Genomic DNA, 19,800 nt, shown 5'->3' with positions numbered 1-19,800 from the left:
GGAGCCCGGTTGCCTATTACATAAGATGCCAGAGAAGCTTTCAGTAGGGTGTAGGTTAATAGAAAAATAACAGGCCTGGTAGAGATCAGGAGGAGCGGACAAAGCCGGAGTGTGGCAAATCAAGGTTTCTCTATAAAGAATGGCCACATCCCCTCCCCATCGACCTGCCCTGTCCGTACTAGCAAGGGTGTACCCAGTGGGGATAGCATCTACCAGGTCAGGCCCAGAGGCGTCCGTGGTCCAAGTTTTGGTTATAAAGACCAGGTTGGCTTCCTTACTGAGAAAAAGTGTCAGAAGGCAACCTTATTTTTAATCAGGGATCTTGCATTAATGAGATAACCGTGCACAATCTGTTCTATGGGAGGGGGCCTGATAGTATTTTTGTCAATGGAGATGTTAGGAACCTGCTTAAAAGAGATGTTACATCCTATGCATACTAAGTGCTGCTTCTTAGCTAAGATCTCCGGGTCAAAGGAGTGATAACAGGGAGCCTGTTCTGATCTAACAGTACCTTTCTGGAATAATGAACCCGTCCCAGCTGGTCAGAGGTAGACAGGGCAGCATCTCCGGCACGTCCGCTGTGCGACGAGCCGGCCATGCTGCTTAAATAGTGTAAAATGACTAGAGCGCTAAATTCCCCTGGCTCCACCCCCTGAACACCGGAAAGAGCCTAAGTGTACGCCGGCGCCCTCCACAACAAACGGGAAAATCTGCGATGGACCGGGTGCTGGCGAAAGCGAAGGAGGCACTGAGAGGGAAGCAGATCCCATGAGAGGTAAGAGGGAGCAAGGAGATCAAGTAAAGTGCAAAAAAGTGCAGAAACAGCAGAACCCAATAAAACTTTTAAGACTCCACAAATTTTAAGAGAAACAACAATGTTAAAACGGTAAAAACAGTTAAAATACAAATAGCGTCAGCAATTGCATGGTGTCTGCGCGCTTCCGCTGGGCGACGTGCCGGCTATGCTGCTTAAATAGTCTAAAATGACTAGAGCGCTAAATTCCCCTGGCTCTGCCCCCTGAACACCGGAAGGAGCCTAAGTGTACGCCAGCACCCTCCACAGCAAACAGGAAAACCTGTGGTGGACCGGGGCGCTGGCGAAAGCAAAGTAGGCCCTGAGAGGGAAGCAGATCCCCCGAGAGGTAGGAAGGAGCGAGGAGCTCAAGTAAAGTGCAGAAACTGCAGAACCCAATAAAACTTTTAAGACTCCCCACATGTTTAGAGGAACACACTATGTTAAAACGGTAAAAACAGTTAGGATACAAATAGCATCAGCAACTGCATGGTGTGCACTCCAACACTGTGATGCACAACAGTTTTCTTGTAATTATGTGCATTACTGCAGTTCAATATGTCCATTGTGCTGGATCACCACACGTGCATGTGATGTCATTCATTTCACAGGATGTTGCCTAGATCTAAAGTGCTGTAATTTCCTCCAACGTCATGTGATACAATTTCATGTGATCCCATATTGGGTCTAAAGTCATATGAAGTAACTTCTGGAGATATCATTATGTTCATTGGTGATTTAGAAACCGGCACAATCTTACCTCTTTTGGTTCACAACATGTCCTAACAACTTATATTTCTGCCTATGCACTTTGAACCCTGCTGCACCCCCATAAGCTAACAAGTACTGTGACCAATGCGCAGCTCTGCCAGGTTACCTTATTCATGATGTGCTGCTAATATGCTCTTCCTTCCATTACTGTAACCCGCACAGTGTTCTACTAGTGCACTTTCATTTTTGCATTGCTACACCCTGTACTGTTCTAGTACTGCTAGTTCTCCTCACGCACACCTTTCTGAACATAGTTTTTAGTGCCGCAGTAATCATAGGTTCTTGCACCTGTCAACATGCACGTTTGTTGACGTCTTTTTATTACTGGATCGATACTGACTCACCAGAGTAACAGTTTTGTGAACATATCTGAGGCCTTATCTCCATAGATCGGTCAGGAAGAGGTGGATGGTGGTTCAATGCCAGATTTGTAGGGTATCCGCAAACTATGTGACTTCTATTTGCAATATTTGTATGTAAATGTCTCTAATGTGGCCATCATAAAAATCATATAGAACGTTCCTGGGGCTACATTTGACCTCATTATCATATAATGTCCATACTATTGCAATACTTGCAGCACTGATACTGCAGTACTATGCATCAAACTTTAAATATAGGCAGCCAGAAGGTGCATTTGTTTCAATTCGATTAACTGTTTCTCCAGCATATACAATCTATAAAGTAACTTGACTCACAACCTGAATGAATGGTTTCATTTTTATCTGCTTGTTTGTTCAGTCCTCTGAACAATAAGCTTTATTTGGAGTCAGATATAGACAAATTTTCAGCATAACCTAGATTATGATTTTGATTAGCTGCCATGGAGCTCTTCTTGGAAATGAATCCATGCAAGATCATCTCGTTTTTTTTGCTGCACTGACATTTAGTCTGATGAGTGAAGGAACTGCTTCTACAGAACTCCATTGACTCATATGAACCTTTTCCTGGTGTATTTCCCTCCTCAGATGATCTATAATAAAAACACCTCTATCCAACCGTTCAGTTCTGATATAATTCCTCGTGAAACTGAATATAATCTTCAGTTCAAAGGATCGCCTCAACCTCAAGGGCCAAAATTGAGACGGGATTGGGAAGAAAAAGAAAGTCATCTTTATAAACCAGAAGAGACCTCTCCAGAAAAGAAGGTATTTTGGCAATAGTTGGTTGACATTTTTACTCAATTATTTTTCTTTCTGTTTGAATCACTGCTGAAGGGCTATTTAAGGTTATTACCCCGTTTTGAAAAACTCTACAAATACCAAACATATCCTAGCACGACCTTTCGCATCAAAGTTCAAATTGACACAGCGAATATCTGACAAAAAAGCTGTCAAGGTATAATGCTTTCAATTATTCTTCATCCCCTTTAAAGACCCCCATGCAATGTACGAAGAATACGCTTTTTGTTAAATGTAAAGCCATTGAATTTTCACTGCCTCAACCCTTTACATTTCTGCCTACTCCCCAGTGATTAGGAAATCAAAGTATACCTAGAGAGAATTCAGGGAAATTCCCGTAAACATAAAGCCTCTATTCATTTCACTGACAAGATTTTGGCAGCTATAGCTAAAGATCTGGTTCATCACCTTGCATCTAATATCTTATTGGAATGAGCTGGCGAGTATGCTTCTTGTTCTAGGCACATTTTCCGACATATTTCCTGCAGTAAAGGCTGTCCACTTTCGAAGAAACCCTTGGTTGGTGCACAGGAACCAAATCTAATCATTCTCAACAGATTAAAAATGGAAGACTGCTGGTTCACATGCAGTACCACAGATATCCATTTTGGTGGTCACTTTCTGTAAAATCCCTTATTGACATCCTTAGGAATTCAGGCATTTTGTACTCCACATATCACTCCCTGCCTCTAGCCCACCTCTTAAAAATGTTTCCATATTCTTCTGTACCCTTCTTGTCCTATTTACTATGTACCTTCACACCTCCTTCTCTGTAGTCACCATATCTTCTGAGTTTTTAAATCTGGCAATATGTCCAGCCTCGCCCCTTTTCTCTAGTCCAGTGGTTCTCAAGCTGTTGTCTAAGAACAACTGGGGGTCTGTCAGGCCTACTCAGGAGGTCTTTGACTGTTTTACAAAATTAAATAATTTTAAAATTAATACATTAAAACGAATAAAGTATATACAATTAAAGAAGCCAAATTGAACATTTGAAAACTTTGGCTATGTTTGAATTTGAATTAAACACAATGTTTCAATATTTGAGCATTTTGTTTTGTATATTTGCTTTGAGTTTATGTATTGTTTTGAGATTCAAATCATAGAAATTGCTATGCCAGATGTTCCAGGCTTACCATAATGGCTCAGTGGGGCTCCCCAGATTCCAGTAATGATTCAGTGGGGTTCCATAGAAGTCAAAAGGTTATGAACTGCTGCTCTAATCCGCATTTCCTCTTTTGGTATTTCCTCTCATCCCTAAAGATCCTCTTATATGCTGTTCATCTAGTTCAAACTCTCCAGTTATATCCCTTGACTTGTAGAAGATATATGTCAGGGTATCTTATCTACCTTATCCCCTACATCCATTCTCGAAAATGGAGGGCTGCATCTCACCCCATCCTTTTTAAAAATTAATGTGTATTCTTAAGGACAACCTTGAAATTGTTATTTCATCTCATTTTCTTGAACATCTATTACCAAATCTCACAACTGCATTTGCAACATATATGTAACACAAGAAATTGTACACATGAGTGGATTATAACATAGTTATATAAGGTAAAAAGTAATCACACTTAAAAAAAAAAAGTATGTTTAAAAATGAACAAACAAAGGGGCTGATTTTGAGGTTGATGGAGCGGTTATCCTCACTCCAAATAGAAGCTCCACCCATCTAATTTACAGACAGACAGACTTTAAGTATGTCAGTGACGCAGACAGATGTATCTTCATCTCTGACATACTCCTACGATGGCTTGACTGAGTAGGGACAGTTGGACGTTTGGCTTTCGACCATCTGCCCTATTTAGAGTGGGCAATCACCTGTCCACTTTATAGTATCCCTCACTACCAGGAAATTGTGGTTAGGGACAGTAAAAACATTTAAATGACCCCCACATCATGATGTGGGAGGGTCATTAGTTTTTATTTTTTCAAAAACAAAATCCTGCTTAGGAATTTAGATTTTGCAAAAAATAAAAAGCATTAATAGTTTGACGAGTGGCCTGTTCCTTCCGACATTTACAGTAATCAGTAGAGCTGTTGGACAAATTTAAATTTGGTGGGCAGAGGACCGTCGGTATGGCGGAAGTAAAGTAATCTGCCATACTGACGGATTTACCTCCAAACTCTAAATCAGCCCCTAAATACTATAACCCATTTGCATATCCTCCTATGCCCAACGCGGCTAACCTGATGTATGTGCCACAAGGATTCCCATGTGCCGTTGCATCTATTTACCAACAGTAAAAATAGTAGGGGTGTGATTTTTTAAAAATTATCTTCTTGGCCATGGCACAAGATGCTGCAGAAATCTACTTGTCCCATTTGATGTAAAGCAAGGGGGGGTGTCAAATTATGCATGTGATTTTATAAAGGCACCAATTATGCCACCTCTCTGATACACCAGATTATGAATATGCCAGGGCTCTGCCTATGTCAACTCTTCGAATCTTGGCATTCTCGGTGTATGGAGATGCTATTCTTACATTTTGGTTCTGTTTCATCAAGGTTTCTGATCACAATAGGTGTTTAAAGATGCCATCATTTTCATTATGCAAGATTTTGGATTACAACAGAGCCCTACTCTATTTTTTAGGTCTTGCCTAGCGACGCAGCACATGCGCTGCTTGCCTTGGCGAGACTTATAGTCGTCGGTTTCATTGCTGAAGGGGGACAGGACAGGAGATGTGCAAGCGTATGACAGGAGATGTGCACTCCGTATGCGTGCACATCTCCTGTCCCTGCGTAGGGCTGGCATTTGAACCAGCGCGCACATGGCATGCTTTCACTTTCACTCCCTCCCTCCCCCGTCCTCCTAGTTAGTTTCAGTGTCCCGCAAGTGAGGTGCGTGAGTCACTTCACTCTGCCTTCAAGTGAGCGGGCTTCTGCACCCGGACAGGGGATGTGCACGTTTTGTGTCCGACGATTTCAGCTGCTGCTTGTTCTCCAAATTGCTAACTCCGCGCACTCCAACACCTGCACAAAGCACGTGCTGACCATACCCATCTGATGGTACTAACGCTGGCTGTGTGTGTTATTCTTTCAGGCTCGGTTAACCTTCAAAGTGGCCTCAAAGGGGAAACTGTGCTGAACTGGCGGCCTGAGGTGAAAAACTACACGTCTCACTTTAGTAGAGCTTAAAAGCAGATGGAGGAACCAACATGGAAATAAAAACTCTGTTCTTGGAACCCTTCCTGGCCGCAAGTGGATACAATAATTCTCCAGGATTGGGGTGTCTTTCATAGATTCACATGCTTGAATATTCCCCGTTGTCGAAGTGGGAGTCCTACGGTAAATAACATAGTAATGTAGCATATATACATAGAGAAAACAAAACCATAGAATTTTTCCTAGATAGACAAAATATCACTTCTATGATATATCTTAGTCATTATGTTTTGGTTCAAATTCCGGCCAATCAGGCATCAGCACCCTATTAGAATGTTCTCCTCAGAGGCTCAGGCCCTCAGATTTTCTACCACACGTCGTGTGAAGTGAGTCTCCCTGTGCTCTGCTCAGTTTTCTTCTCTTTTTCTCTCAGGAATTCAGTTTTTGGAATGTCTACCACCAAGAAGTCCCTCTTCAGACCTTGTGGTTCCTGTGGAAAGCAGAGACTTCATTCGGAAGAACCTCATAAAAAGTGTATATATTGCCTGTATCCTGAACATCAAGTTCAGGATTGCAAGATATGTAGAACCTTCTCTCAGAAGACCTTGAAAGACAGAGAAGGCCGTTTCCTTCTGTGGCTACAGAAGTTGAAGACTTAAGAGAACTCTGTCTCTGATGTGGAGAGTGTGTCTTCCATCAAAACTTCTGTAGTAGGAGATCTCTGTGTATAGTCATAATCTAGTGAATAGTCCCGCCCATGTGCGTGGACCCCGGAGCAATCAAAAATAATCTCTTAATTTGTCAAAAAATGCAGACCTGCACAGACACTTAAGAGAGAATTTAAAGACAGATAATGCAGCCTATATCCAAAGGCTACACAGTCCAGTACTTCAACTAGAAATTCCACCAAAAATCCACAAACAGCAAAACCTGTCCAGTTTTTCCCCACAGAGAAAAACTTTCCTATACCAGCAAAAGCCTCTGGAATGATAGAGAGGAAGGAATGGACAGACAAGCCCATAGGCTGCCATTATGTGGCTCAGAACAGGATACTGTGCCTTTAAGAGAACTTTCCAGAACTCTCTCAGTATCCCTGAATGCACAGCCGGTCCCTTTTACTTTCAGTTCTTTTTTCCGGCTCCTGCTAGCAGGACCCTAGAGCATAGAGCTCTCCCTTTTTTGTGTTTGTGATAAGAATTTTTGCACTTTTAAAGTGTTTAAGTGTTGGTGCCCTCTTCCTTTTTCTATCATCTGAGCACTCTATTTTTATCAAATATGCCTGCCTTATTTGATAAATGCTCGGAGTGCTCCAGGAAGAAGGCCAAGTCGGATCCACATGACCTGTGTATCCTGTGTCTCCCTGCTTCTCATCTACCAGAGAAGTGTGAGATCTGCCAAACTTTCTCCACCAGGACCCTAAGAGACAGGAGGAAGATCAGGCTCCAAGGACTGGAGGAAAGAAGGCTGCAGAGCCAAGGTGGGTCTGGATCTGCCTCCTCTGCACGTGCTAAGGCCTCTGGGGGTCTCCCCAGCGTCAAGAAGGCCAGAAAGCGTCGCCGTTCTCCATCGACGTCGATAGCATCGACGACGGCGTTGAGAGGCATGACGGTGGTCTGTTCCCCTTCTCCCCAGGGCTCTGGGTCGAGACGACGTCGACGCTCGACGACAAGGAGCCTGACGAGACCGCCGTCGAGGTCGCCGCCGACGCCATCTTCGCCATCTTCGACGTTGTCATCTTCGACGTCATCGTCGCCGAAGAGATTCCAGCCGGCGTCGGCGGTCGCCGTCGTGGCGACACCGCCGTTCGCCGTCGACTCGAAGGTCAGCGTCGAGAAGGAGGTCACCGACGTCGAAGCGGAGAAGACGTTCGACGTCGAGGAGATCAGCGTCGAGACGGTGGAGCCTGTCGTCGAGGCGTAGGTCGTCGATGTCGAGACGACCTTCGCCGAGGTCGAGGAGGCGTTCTTCGACGCCGAAGAGGCATTCATCGACTCCGAAGAGGCGCTCTGCGCCTAAGAGGAATAGATCAGCCTCCAGGAGGCATTCTGGAGCCAGGAGTTCTTCCGGGTCATCTGGGGAAAGACGGCGACGTCGGTCTCCGACAGGGGGCGCTGCCTCTCGGTCGCCCACACCCAGGAAGAAGACGACAGAGTCACCGGGCTCAGTGTACTCTCAGGTTTACTCACCTCCTAAGCCAAGGTCGCCTACTCCTCCTCCTCCACTGCCAAAGGAGCCGCCGCCGCGCACTCCTTCTCCTCCTCCTCTTCCGGCTCCTCCACGTGTACCACCACAGTTACCACCGGTGCCTCCACGTACACCGCCAACGTTGCTTCCTCCTGTGCCGCCACATGCCTCCGAGGTCAACTTCATTGCCGCACCTTCCAACGGCGCCTAAGGGGGCTCCTCGGCCGAGGTCTCCGGTCAGGCCGGCGCCGCACGCTCCGGAACCGGCTGCTCCTCAGGCATCCGCGGAACGCCCAAGGCCTAGAAGACCCAGATCTTGCTCCAGGAGAGGGAGATCCAGGAGTCGCCGTCGGTCATCGGCGAGGTCGAGAAGACGCCATAGGAGGGGTCGGTCTTGAGACAGCACAGGGTCGTCCAGTGAGAGGGACTACTCTCCCACCTTAGATGAATCCCCTAGATCAAGGGTATCTCCAGTGGATGATGTGGTGTCCTTTCAGGAGGTCTTGCTGAGGGGCGCGAACAAGCTGGGCATCACATTGAAGGTGCCCACGCCCAGGACCTCTGTCATCTTTGAGACGCTTCACAAAAAGCACCTATCTCAGCCCCTATTGCCTTTGGTTCCAGGGTTAGTGGAACCCGCGATGGAGGTTGTCCTCACTCCGGCAGTGACAAAGGCAGCCCCCTCAAGGCTGCAGAAAAAGTACAAGGCACCTGATACGGACCCGGCTTTCCTCCGGGCGGATCCCATTCCGGACTCCGTAATAGTGACAGCGGTGAGAAAGCAACACGCCACCACTCCATCGTCTAATGTGGCTCCGGACAAGGAGAGTCGCTGGTTGGACTCGGCGGGCAGGAAGGTATGCGGGACGTCCGCTACGTCCATGAAGGCTGCCAGTGCATCGGCACTGTTGGGGCGCTATAATCGGGCTCTGTGGGAGTCCCTCCAACAGTTCGCGGAGCTCCTCCCTCGAGAGAAGAAAGAGGATTTTATAGAAATCCTGAACGAGGGTTTGCTGGTGTCGAACCAGCTTATCAGTGCAGCTGCGGACTCTTCGCTCCTGGCAGCACATGGTTACTGCCATGGTATCAACCAAAGGCGCCACGCTTGGCTTAAATTAACATCTTTAAAACCTGAAGCTCAGCAGAGGGTGGCCATTCTGCCCTTCTCGGGAGAGACCCTCTTCGGGAAGCACGCGGACGACGAGATGGCCCGCATGAAGGCGGAGGCCCAGACTCTGACAGCAGTGGGCTTGGAGAAGCCCAAGGACCAAAAGAAGAGCTACCGCCCGTTCCAAAGACGGTACGGGGCGCAAGGTAGAGGGCGAGGACAGCAGTCTGGACAGCAACAACATCAGCAGTTCCAGAGAAAGCCCTTCCAGAAGCGTCAGAAGGGCAGGGGTGGGCAGCAATCTGCCACCGCGTCCAAAGGCCCGGCCGGGTCTCGGCCCTGAGCGGTTACTTCCCAGTCATCCGTTACCCACTCCGGTGGGGGGAAGCGTTCAATTTTTTATGGCAGAGTGGAGAAAAATTACTCAGGACAAGTGGGTGCTGAATATTGTTTGCAATGGATACAGCCTTCGGTTCACCAGCCCGCCTCCAGCAATTCCACTGGTCAGCTCGCAGTTTCAGCTGCGCGAGCTCCAGGCGGAGGCCGATACCCTGTTAAGGAAAAGGGCGATAGAAGACGTACCTCTGTCTCAAAGGGGAACAGGTCTGTACTCCCGGTTCTTTCTGGTTCGCAAGAAGGACAAGAACGAGTTCAGGCCCATTCTGGATTTGCGACAAGCAAACGAATGGATTCGCAGAGAGAAATTTTGCATGCTGTCGTTGCATCAGATTTATCCTCAGCTGCAACAGGGAGACTGGCTATATGCTATAGACCTACAGGATGCGTACTTCCATGTGCCCATTGCACAAAAACACAGGAAGTTCCTGCGATTCCAAGTCGGCGCCAATCATTATCAGTACACAGTACTGCAATTCGGGCTGAAGTCTGCGCCCAGGACGTTCTTGAAGTGCATGGCAGTGGTAGCTGCACACCTGAGGAAGAACAAGGTGTTTGTCTACCCGTACCTGGACGATTGGTTGATCAAGGCCTCCTCCTTCTCGGAAGCTCAAGCGCACTTCCAGAAGACGTGCGTTCTGTTGAACAAACTGGGGTTGCACATCAACATGTCCAAGTCTGTCCCGACTCCGGTCCAGTCCATACAGTACTTGGGAGCCTCCATCAATACGCTGTCAGCAAGCGTGTCTCCTTCGGAGGAGAGACGATTATCACTCCTTCGGAAGGCTCAGGCTCTTATGACCACTCCATCTACGACAGTGAGGACGGTGTCTTCTCTACTGGGATCGTTGGCCTCTTGTATCTTCCTCACGCCACACGCACGGCTGCACATGAGACCACTGCAGGAGTGCTTGGAGGATCAGTGGGATCAGAGGAAAGGGTCTTGAGACGACAAGATACGACGGTCTCTGCATGCTCTTCAGTCTCTGAAGGGGTGGTGTTCAGCGGAGAATCTCCTCAGAGGGGTTCCCTTCCACAAGGCAATTCCCACACGGACTATCGTGATGGATGCGTCTCTCCACGGCTGGGGGGCGCACTCCGGAGACTTACAGATACAAGGAACGTGGTCCCTGACGGAGTCCACGTATCACATCAACTTCCTGGAACTCAGAGCTGTTCACTTGGCACTGAAGGCCTTTCATCCGTCCTTCCAGACCAACTCTCTGCTTGTACAGACGGACAATACGACCACGATGTATTACCTCAAAAATCAGGGGGGCTCGAGATCACGCACTCTGTCGCAGGAGGCGCAGGCGATCTGGCACTGGCTCCTGAGGACTGACGGTAACGGCTACCCATCTACCCGGTGTCCAGAATGTTCAGGCGGACGCACTGAGCAGACTGATTCAGGAAAACCACGAATGGGTCATAAACGACGAAGTACTAGGAGAAGTCTTCGCAAGGTGGGGGACTCCAGACGTAGATCTGTTCGCCACCGCCGAAAACAGCAAAGGCCGAGACTTCGCATCCAGGTACTACCAGCAGGGGACACTGGGGAATGCGCTATGGATCGACTGGTTGAACAGCTTTCTGTACACTTTTCCGCCCATTCCCCTGATTCCGGCGGTGCTCATCAAGCTGTCCCAGTCCAGGGCGCGGATGATCCTGATTGCCCCGGAATGGCCCAGGCAGTGGTGGTTCACGGACCTGCTTCACCGGTCTATCCTTCCTCACATCCGGCTGCTGTGCCGGCCGGACCTTCTCATGAAGTTCGCGGGACAGATGGTGCCCCCCAACCTCTCGTCTTTGAGTTTGGCGGCATGGCTTCTGAGATAGTGCAATATGGCCATTTGAATCTACCAGACGATTGTATGGACATACTGAAGGAGGCTAAGCGACCTTCCACTAGAACTTCCTATGCTTACAAGTGGAAGAGATTCTGCATCTGGTGCAAGTCCAAGAACTATGATCCAACGACATGTAAGGAAGATGTCATCCTTCCGTATCTTTTACATTTGGCGCAGTCTGGCCCTAATTTCCATTCCATTAAGGTTCATCTCGCTGCGCTGACTGCCTACAGGAAATGCCCTTCACTGACTTCTTTCTTCCAGATCCCTGTGATCAAGGATTTTTTGGAAGGCTTGAAGAAAGTGTTCCCTCCTGTCCGGCTTCCTTCGACCTTCATGGGAATTGAATGTGGTGCTGTCCAGATTGATGAAGGAGCCTTTTGAACCTATTCATAAGGCTTCGTTGCAGCACCTGTCCTGGAAGGTGGCGTTCCTCATGGCCATCACATCGGCCCGCAGGGTGAGTGAAATCCAGGCGTTGTGTTGCCAAGAACCTTATACTGTATTTCATGCTGCTTAGGTTGTTATGCGTACTCACCCTAAATTGCTTCCAAAGGTTATCTCTGATTTCCATGTTAACCAGACCATAACTTTTACCTAGGTTTTTTCAGAATCCTTCATCTCCAGCGGAAAGGTCTCTACATTCCCTGGATGTTAGGTGGGTGTTGAAATTTTATCTGGATAAAACCAAAGATATTCTTAGGTCAGACCAATTGTTTATCAATTATTGATCAGTCATGACCAGTCTCGCTACCTCCAAACAGTCCATTTCAAGGTGGATTGTGTCCTGTATACAATTGTGTTACCAAAAGGCTAATAAGACCTTAGGGGGTAAACCTAAGGCTCATTCCACCAGGGGCAAAGCTGCCACGACTGCTTTGCTACGTAATATGCCAATTGCGGAAATCTGCAAGGCGGCCACTTGGAAGTCGGTCCATACCTTTGCGAAGCATTACTGTCTGGACACTGATGCCAGGACAGACGCTGAGGTTTGGCAGGCTTCGCTGCGAAATCTGTTCGCACAGTAGTGGTGTTATTTTTCTTATTCTCCACCTCTGCTTTGGTGTGGGGATGGGCTTGCCCTTCTATTCACTAGATTATGACTATACACAGAGATCCCCTACTACAGAAGGAGTAGTTTCTGTCCTGTAACTCCAGTTCTGTAGTAGGGGTATCTCTGTTATAGTCATAAGCGCCCGCCCTCCTCCCCGGTGGAGAAAGATATTCATGTAAGGAATGCTACAGGTCTGGCGTGTTACGCCTTCAAAAAGAACTGAAAGTAAAAGGGACCTGCTGTGCATTCTGGGATACTGAGAGAGTTCTGGAAACTTCTCTTAAAGGCACAGTATCCTGTTCTGAGCCACATAATGGCAGCCTATGGACATGTCTGTCCATTCCTTCCTCTCTATCATTCCAGAGGCTTTTGCTGGTATAGGAAAGTTTTTCTCTGTGGGGAAAAACTGGACAGGCTTTGCTGTTTGTGGATTTTTGGGGGAATTTCTAGTTGAAGTACTGGACAGTGTAGCCTGTGGATATAGGCTGCATTATCTGTCTTTAAATTCTCTCTTAAGTGTCTGTGCAGATCTGCATTTTTTGACAACTTAAGAGATTATTTTTGATTGCTCCGGGGTCCACGCACATGCGCGGGACTATTCACTAGATCATGACTATAACAGAGATACCCCTACTACAGAACTGGAGTTACAGGACAGAAACTACTCCTTCTTCATCTATGAAGAGAACCAGTGAACATCAGAAGACCTCTCCTAAACATAAAGTGATGAAGAAACATCACAAGGATCAACCTTCCACTTCAAAAGGGGTGAGTTCTCCCCCTCAGAGTCTTCCTGCACCTGTTACGCCTTCGAGATCTGACTCTCAGGCGTCTAAGAATCCATCTACGCAGTTTTTACCTCAAAAACTGCTCATCTCGTCGACGACTCCATCATCTCTTCCTCCGTTGATGAAAGCTGCCGTCGCCCAGTCTACCTCGACGACTTCGGCATCATCATCTATGAAGACGGCTATGATCCTGTCATCGGCATCTTCACCGTCGAAGATTGTATCTGTGAAGGTGAGACCTATCTCGTCGACTATACCTTTGAGATCGTCGACGATATCATCCAAGCAGAAGAAGAGAAAGGCTTCATTGACGCTTGAATTGTCGTCGACGGCAGCCTCGTCGACGGTGGCTTTATCGACGGTGGCTCTGTCGGCGATGGCTTCATCGTCATCGGCAGTGGCTCTGTCGGCAGTGACTTCGTCGACGGTGGCTTTGTAGGCGGTGGCTTTGTCGATGGTGGCTTTGTCGATGGTGGCTTTGTCGGTGGTGTCTTTGTCGGCGGTGGCTTTGTCGGCGGTGGCTTTGTCGGCGGTGGCTTTGTCGGCGGTGGCTTAGTCGACGGTGGCTTCGTCAACGATGGCTTTAGTTCCACTGAAGTCTTTAAGTTATCTTCTTCAACAACGCCATTCATCTTTAGAAACTCTAATGCCGATTCAAACCCCTTCTCAGCCTCCAGCAGAATTATTTTCTTCTGATGTTGATGGTAGATTCAGGGCGGCTCGAAATCCTCCGGAACTGCTCATAAAATGTCAGTACTCTGATGAGGAGGAAGACTTAGAAGAGGAAGAATATTCTACATGCGGGACGCAACCTGATCCTGAACCTCTCATGGCACAGATGCCTTTGACGCTTATCTCTAATCTACAGTATATGCTGGATGATTATAATCACTGTTTTCCGAGGTCAGTACAGACCTCTCCAGCACCTCAACCACCTAGTCAAGCCACTAAAGACCCATTGGTGACACCTTCTGGGTCGACTACCAGGACACAACAACAGACCCCTCACGTTTTAGAGGAGGGCAATGATGATGACAATGATGATGATGATGGTGAGGGTGAGCTGGATGATAGATCCATACTGTCAGAATAGGACAACTACCAAATGCAGACGCCATCCCCCAGCCCAGCTCCTCTAGATTCCCCACCAGTAGACATTGGCCGTTTTCATGCGCTCATGGAAAGAGCAGAGAAGAGATTCCAACTTCCCATGACGATAACCAAAGAAGATTGCTTCTTATATGATTTTAAAGAGCAGCCTCAAAAACAAGCGCGCTCTATTCCCATCATTGATTTCATTTGGCAAGAAGGACTTAAAATCATGCAAAATCCTAATTCTATTCCAGCCATTCTACAGAGGCTGGACAAAAAGTACAAGGCACCCGCAAATACACCTGCTTGTTTGATTTCTCAGACAAAGCCTGATTCCATCATTACTCAGGCGGCACGGCGCTGATCAAGAAATCCTTCATCTCCAATATCCTCACCACCTGACCGTGAAGGTAGGCGCCTTGATGCTATAGGCAAGAAATTTTCAACAATGGCAGCAACAACAGTCCGTGCAGCCAATTCAATGGCCATTCTTGCCAGCTACGACCGGTAAATGTGGTCGGACATTTCCGCTCTAGTTCAATTAATTCCAGAATCTTCAAAGGAAAAGGCATGGAAAATTCTTCATCAGGGAGAAACGTTTCTTCTGAGATGATTGACCGTTGCATCGACGTCTCTTCCACTGGTTTCCACCTTTTGGCTGGGGCTGCGGTTCTCAGAAGACAAGGCTGGCTAAAGGCCACGTCTTTTCGTCAAAAGGTACAAACAAAAATATTAGACATGCCTTATGATGGGGAATCTTTGTTTGGCCAACATACAGATAATTCCCTTCAGACAATAAAGAAAGACACTGACACGGCCGGGCTCTTGGAACTCTCCAATTTAAAAGGCAAACTTTTCGAGGCGCAAGAGGTCGTCGGTCCTCTTCCTCCTTTCGAGGTACTTTCAGTCAATATAAACAAGGGCAACAACGATATTCCTCCCAGAGTCAGCTATCGTACAGGCAGCAACACTCTTCATCCTACAGACAGTACAGAGGTAAATCCTCTTACAGAGGAAAGGACCATTCTAAGAAACAATGACTTTCATCACAAACCATTTCTAGCCCCGCCCGATTGTTCACGGGTTGGAGGTCGAATCTCACACTTTTACTCAAAATGGTTACTAATTACTACAGATCAGTGGGTCCTGGACATTGTACGCAGGGGTCATGCATTAGAATTCCTAAAAATTCCTCCCAATTCTCCACCAAGTGGTCCACCTCCTGCCCATCTGAAGGAACTTTTAAACCAACTCACAATTCTAATAAGTAAGGGTGCGATCGAAGTGGTGCCAAAACTCCAAAGGGGCAGGGGTTTATATTCGAGGTTCTTCCTCAAACAGAAAAAGTCGGGAGAATGGCATCCTATTCTGGATCTACGGGCCTTAAACAAATGCATCAAAAAACAAACGTTTTGCATGTTGTCCCTTCAGGAGGTACTTCCTTTACTTTCTCAAGGAGAATATATGACAACTTTGGATCTCCAGGATGCTTATTTTCATCTACTTATTCTGCGAAGGCACAGATTCAGAGTAGGCTGGAAGGACTTCCAGTTCAAAGTTCTTCCTTTAGGACTTTGTTAATTTCCCTGTGTGTTCACCAAGGTCCTCGCACCGGTGGCAGCTTACCTTCGCCTGCAAGGAGTACAAATCTTTCCATACCTGGACGACTGCCTGCTAAAGGCACGGTCATTCGAGCAGGCTTCCAATCACACTCAAATCTGCAAGACCCTCTTTCAGTCCCTGGGCCTCACATTCAACATGGAAAAGTCTCAATTCCTCCCTGCTCAAAACAGACTGTTCTTGGGAGCCATTCTAGACACCAAGCTAGCAAAAGCCTTTGTGTTGCACGAAAGACCTCTGCGTCCTCACACGTTGCTGGGTAAGGTTACCTACTTCACTTACTGTTTGCACCTTCGCGGCCCACCACCACCCAGGCACTGAATACTCACTGTGTCGTCATGACGGTTTTCACCCATGACTCTTAAATAGTGTTTTTAAAAAAATACAAATCGAATGTTTCATGGCAGATTGATTTGTTTTGTCGATGTATCGCTCTACTCCATTATGCACTCCACAAAAATATGGGCTTATTTAATTATCAGCCTGCATTAGATTCATATTTTACATATAGTCCTTCTCCCCAATCTTCATACCTTACTATTAGCCTCCACTAAAAAAACAACAATTTACATTATTCTGCCTTAGCTCAGCTTCATATTACCCATAGCGGCTCCTCCCAGAATTATTTTCTTTTGAAGAGCGTTTTCAGAAGAAATACGTTGCATTGTGTGCGTATCATGCACCCACTAGAGCTCCTGTCGCATTACCCATGAAGGACTCCCAGCTCTCACACCTCCTGAAAGTGCCCCAAACCCAAGCCTGAACCCTGCTTTATGGCCTCCAGTAGGTTCATGCCCTGGTGCCCTCTAGACCCAGCCTTGAATCAGGGGCTCCCGCTCCTCCTCCATTGTTTCCCTGTCTCTTTCATGCCTGCATTCCCTCCCTTCTCTCTCTCAGACCAGGCTTGCTGCTGTGTTTCAGCCTCCCCTCTTCATATTCTCTATCAGGCACCCTTTTGTTTTTACGTTTTCAAAGTTCTTAGGGGTAAGAACGAATTAGCATTTTACAACTCAGGAAGTGATGTCACACAACCTTTAACCCCTATGGCGAGGAAGTGACATCATTTAAATGATAACATTTAAATGTCGAATTATTAGAATAACAAGGTAGACAGTGCTGGCAGAGTTTGTGGAGCAGCATGCTGATGTATCAAAGCAGCTCTCCCCGTTTGATGATGGACTTTTGAGGGGCTCCCCTAAAGGTGGCTTTGTTTCCAGAAACTTCTGGAGCTCTGGGGATTCACTCGGCACAGAGCAGAGCTCTGACTAAAGATGCATGCAGAGCTCATGCTCGAGTAATTCCCAGCAAGAATGCCATCTAGCCTTCTTGAGTGAGAGCTCAAACTGACCTCCAAATGTATGAGTGCCTCTTACAATTAAGTGAGGTCTGTGTTCCTCTAGCTCCATCTCAGCTCAAAACATGCAAGTCCTTTCTGCATATGTTTATCCAGATAACCCAATGGCTTGAGACACATAATATCCTGTGCCTTCCTTCTAGAAACCACTTTATTGATAACGCTTGCTTGAGTAGAGGTGAACCAGGACTACAATTCCCAGAATGCAGAATATTGTTAACAGAAATCTCCAGTCTGTAGCACTCTTTAGGTCCCTGACCCAAGTGTTCCATCAGTGGGATCTTGGGAATGTGGGTACAAAGGATCATGGAAGGATGAATTGGGCAGTCAAGAAAAGGAGAAGAAGCATGTCTTCCGCTAGAATGTGGAAGAGACATGCCATGCACTCCGACAGATAATAGCAAAATATTGCTCATCTGGTATGTGCTTTCTGTTCTGGTATGGACTTTCTATTGCCATAGGGGCATTAAGAATGAGGCACTCATGTTCCTTTAGTCCTGTTTCGTCCTCGAGTGCCCTTGGCTACTTAGAACCTATGTTCCCTTAGTTCTGTGTCACTTCTCCACGTACCCTACGCGCCTGTCCACCCCATGTGGCCTCTGGTGCTCATGCACTGCTCCCACCACCTTCCTCATGATCTCTGTTATCACCCTTCTGTTTTCCTCTCCAGGTGTCTTCTAGTTCAAGTACACCACCCTTCTGTCTTCCCCTTTCCTCCTATGGCCCCATATTGTACTCTTGCTTAATTCCCTATGTGCACTCCGATCTCCAAATCCCACGCACTCTTTCTCCTGCACGCAGCTCTGGTCTGTAAGCCATATTCTCCCCTCCCTCTTTCTCCCTTCTATTTTCTCTTCCCACCTGCTCTCTGCCTATGTATTTCACCCTCAATTGTTTCCCAAACTCTATCCCTTTGTATGTCGAGCCTGGACAGCGCATGCGCTGCTCAGCGAAGCATGCTGTAGTGAGGGATGGACTTGAAGTTCCGCCCAAGTCCCACCCATCTTTTCAACTGGCTCCTGTTACCATCCTTGCGAAATCGTTGCTTTTCATTCCTGAATAGGCTTGTTAGTCCCTCCTTGGTACCGCCTGGTCTGCATTTTTAACCTCCCGTAACGACTGGACATTTTACTTGTCTGCTTTATTTTGGCTGTGAGCACTATGTTGTTCAATGATTTGCCCCTATTCCACCCACTACGTCGCAGCATGCCACCCAGTTTTATTTCAATTACTAATGGTGGTCCACTTTAACTGTAGCGGCCGCAATTCTTTATGTATTTATCGTAGCAGCACGGTCCGCTTTAAGTATAGCAGCCACACTTGTTTATTTATTTTTGTTGACTAGTGCCCATGCGGCACTTTCACAGTAATGGAGGCTGCGCCCCTTTCTTTAGACAAGCCGCGTATAAAAAAAGGTGCATGCCGCTATTAAAGTGAAAGCGTGGCATGGGGCGCTTTTATAAAAAAAAGAATATGTTTGTCAACTTGACAAACAGATGCTTTTTTTTTTCTCAAAGCCCTCATGCAATGTTTTCACTTTAATGTCGGCCATGCCTCTTTCTTTAGACGCGGCTTGTTTAAAAAAAGGGGCGTGTCCTCAGTTAAAGTGAAAGCGCAGAATGGGGCGCTTTGACACAAAACATATTTGCAATGCAATAGGTCTCGCATTTGCGAGAGTTTGAACTATTGGCATTGTAAATGCCAATAACTCAAATTCTCGCAAATGCGAGACATATTGCATTGCAAATGCTTGTTACATTAGCTTCAGAGGAAGCGTCTTGTGAATGTCAATAGCTGGACAGTTACACTTCACACCTAGATCATACTTGCAAGTTCTTGCCAGAGTCCTAATGTTATGTGCTCAATTATTTTCTAGAGTAAGTTGGATTACATGTTCAAAAGGTTGTTTTGATCTTGTAAAAGTATTTACTCATTCAAAGAATTTGAAATGAGTAAATCTACAGCAGGAAGTGGGTGTTCCAGGGCTTGAATGCTGCTTGAGTTCTAGCATGCCCTGAAATTTAATTGTTTATGGATATTCATATATATCACTTCTCACAAGACAAATGTAAAATATTTTCCAGACTTAAAGAGAATACCTCTGAAAATGGTGGGGGTGCAGGGGAAGCTTCTTCTCGAAAGCTAGAATATTTGCCTGCTGAGTTAAGAAAAAAGGGAAATATAAAATCTGCGAGTGCTATTGTTTGGTAGAGTTTCCTGTGAAGCTCTATATATGTGTATTTGCTTATGCGAGTATCCAATGCTCAAGAGTTTGCTAGGTTACGCTTGGAAAATGCGACTGTGGCATGAGGCATATATATCTCGAAACTTTTTTGTATTCCTGAAAGCCTTAACTCTGCACTCATATGTGAGGTCATAGACCTGCTACTGCCTCCTTGTCTCCCATCCCTCCTGTTAAAGAAGAGCACAGAACAATTTTCTAGCTTTGTTGCTTAGCATTATAGGAGGAGAGCAGCGCAGCTGCATCACATCTACAGCTCTTG

The 19,800-nt window shown here is 46.6% G+C and overlaps 1 protein-coding gene across 10 annotated transcripts in view; it reads left to right on the top strand.

Annotated features, from left to right (window-relative positions):
- SAXO6 (stabilizer of axonemal microtubules 6) overlaps positions 1-19,800 on the top strand; it is a 541,049-nt gene that overhangs the window by 137,496 nt on the left and 383,753 nt on the right. For 6 of the 10 annotated variants that reach the window (XM_078676490.1, XM_078676481.1, XM_078676523.1 and 3 more), the window contains one exon: positions 2,533-2,712. The exons of the other annotated variants lie outside the window; for them this stretch is intronic. In XM_078676490.1, coding sequence (XP_078532616.1) covers positions 2,533-2,712 — 180 coding nt within the window. The remainder of the gene's footprint in view (positions 1-2,532; positions 2,713-19,800) is intronic. 10 annotated transcript variants of the gene reach the window in all.

This window comes from Lissotriton helveticus, chromosome 1_1 (genome assembly GCF_964261635.1).
Source record: "Lissotriton helveticus chromosome 1_1, aLisHel1.1, whole genome shotgun sequence".
Taxonomy (NCBI): Eukaryota; Metazoa; Chordata; class Amphibia; order Caudata; family Salamandridae; genus Lissotriton; species Lissotriton helveticus.
The sequence above is the reverse complement of the archived record's forward strand: the minus strand, read 5'-3'. Positions and strand labels throughout refer to the sequence as shown.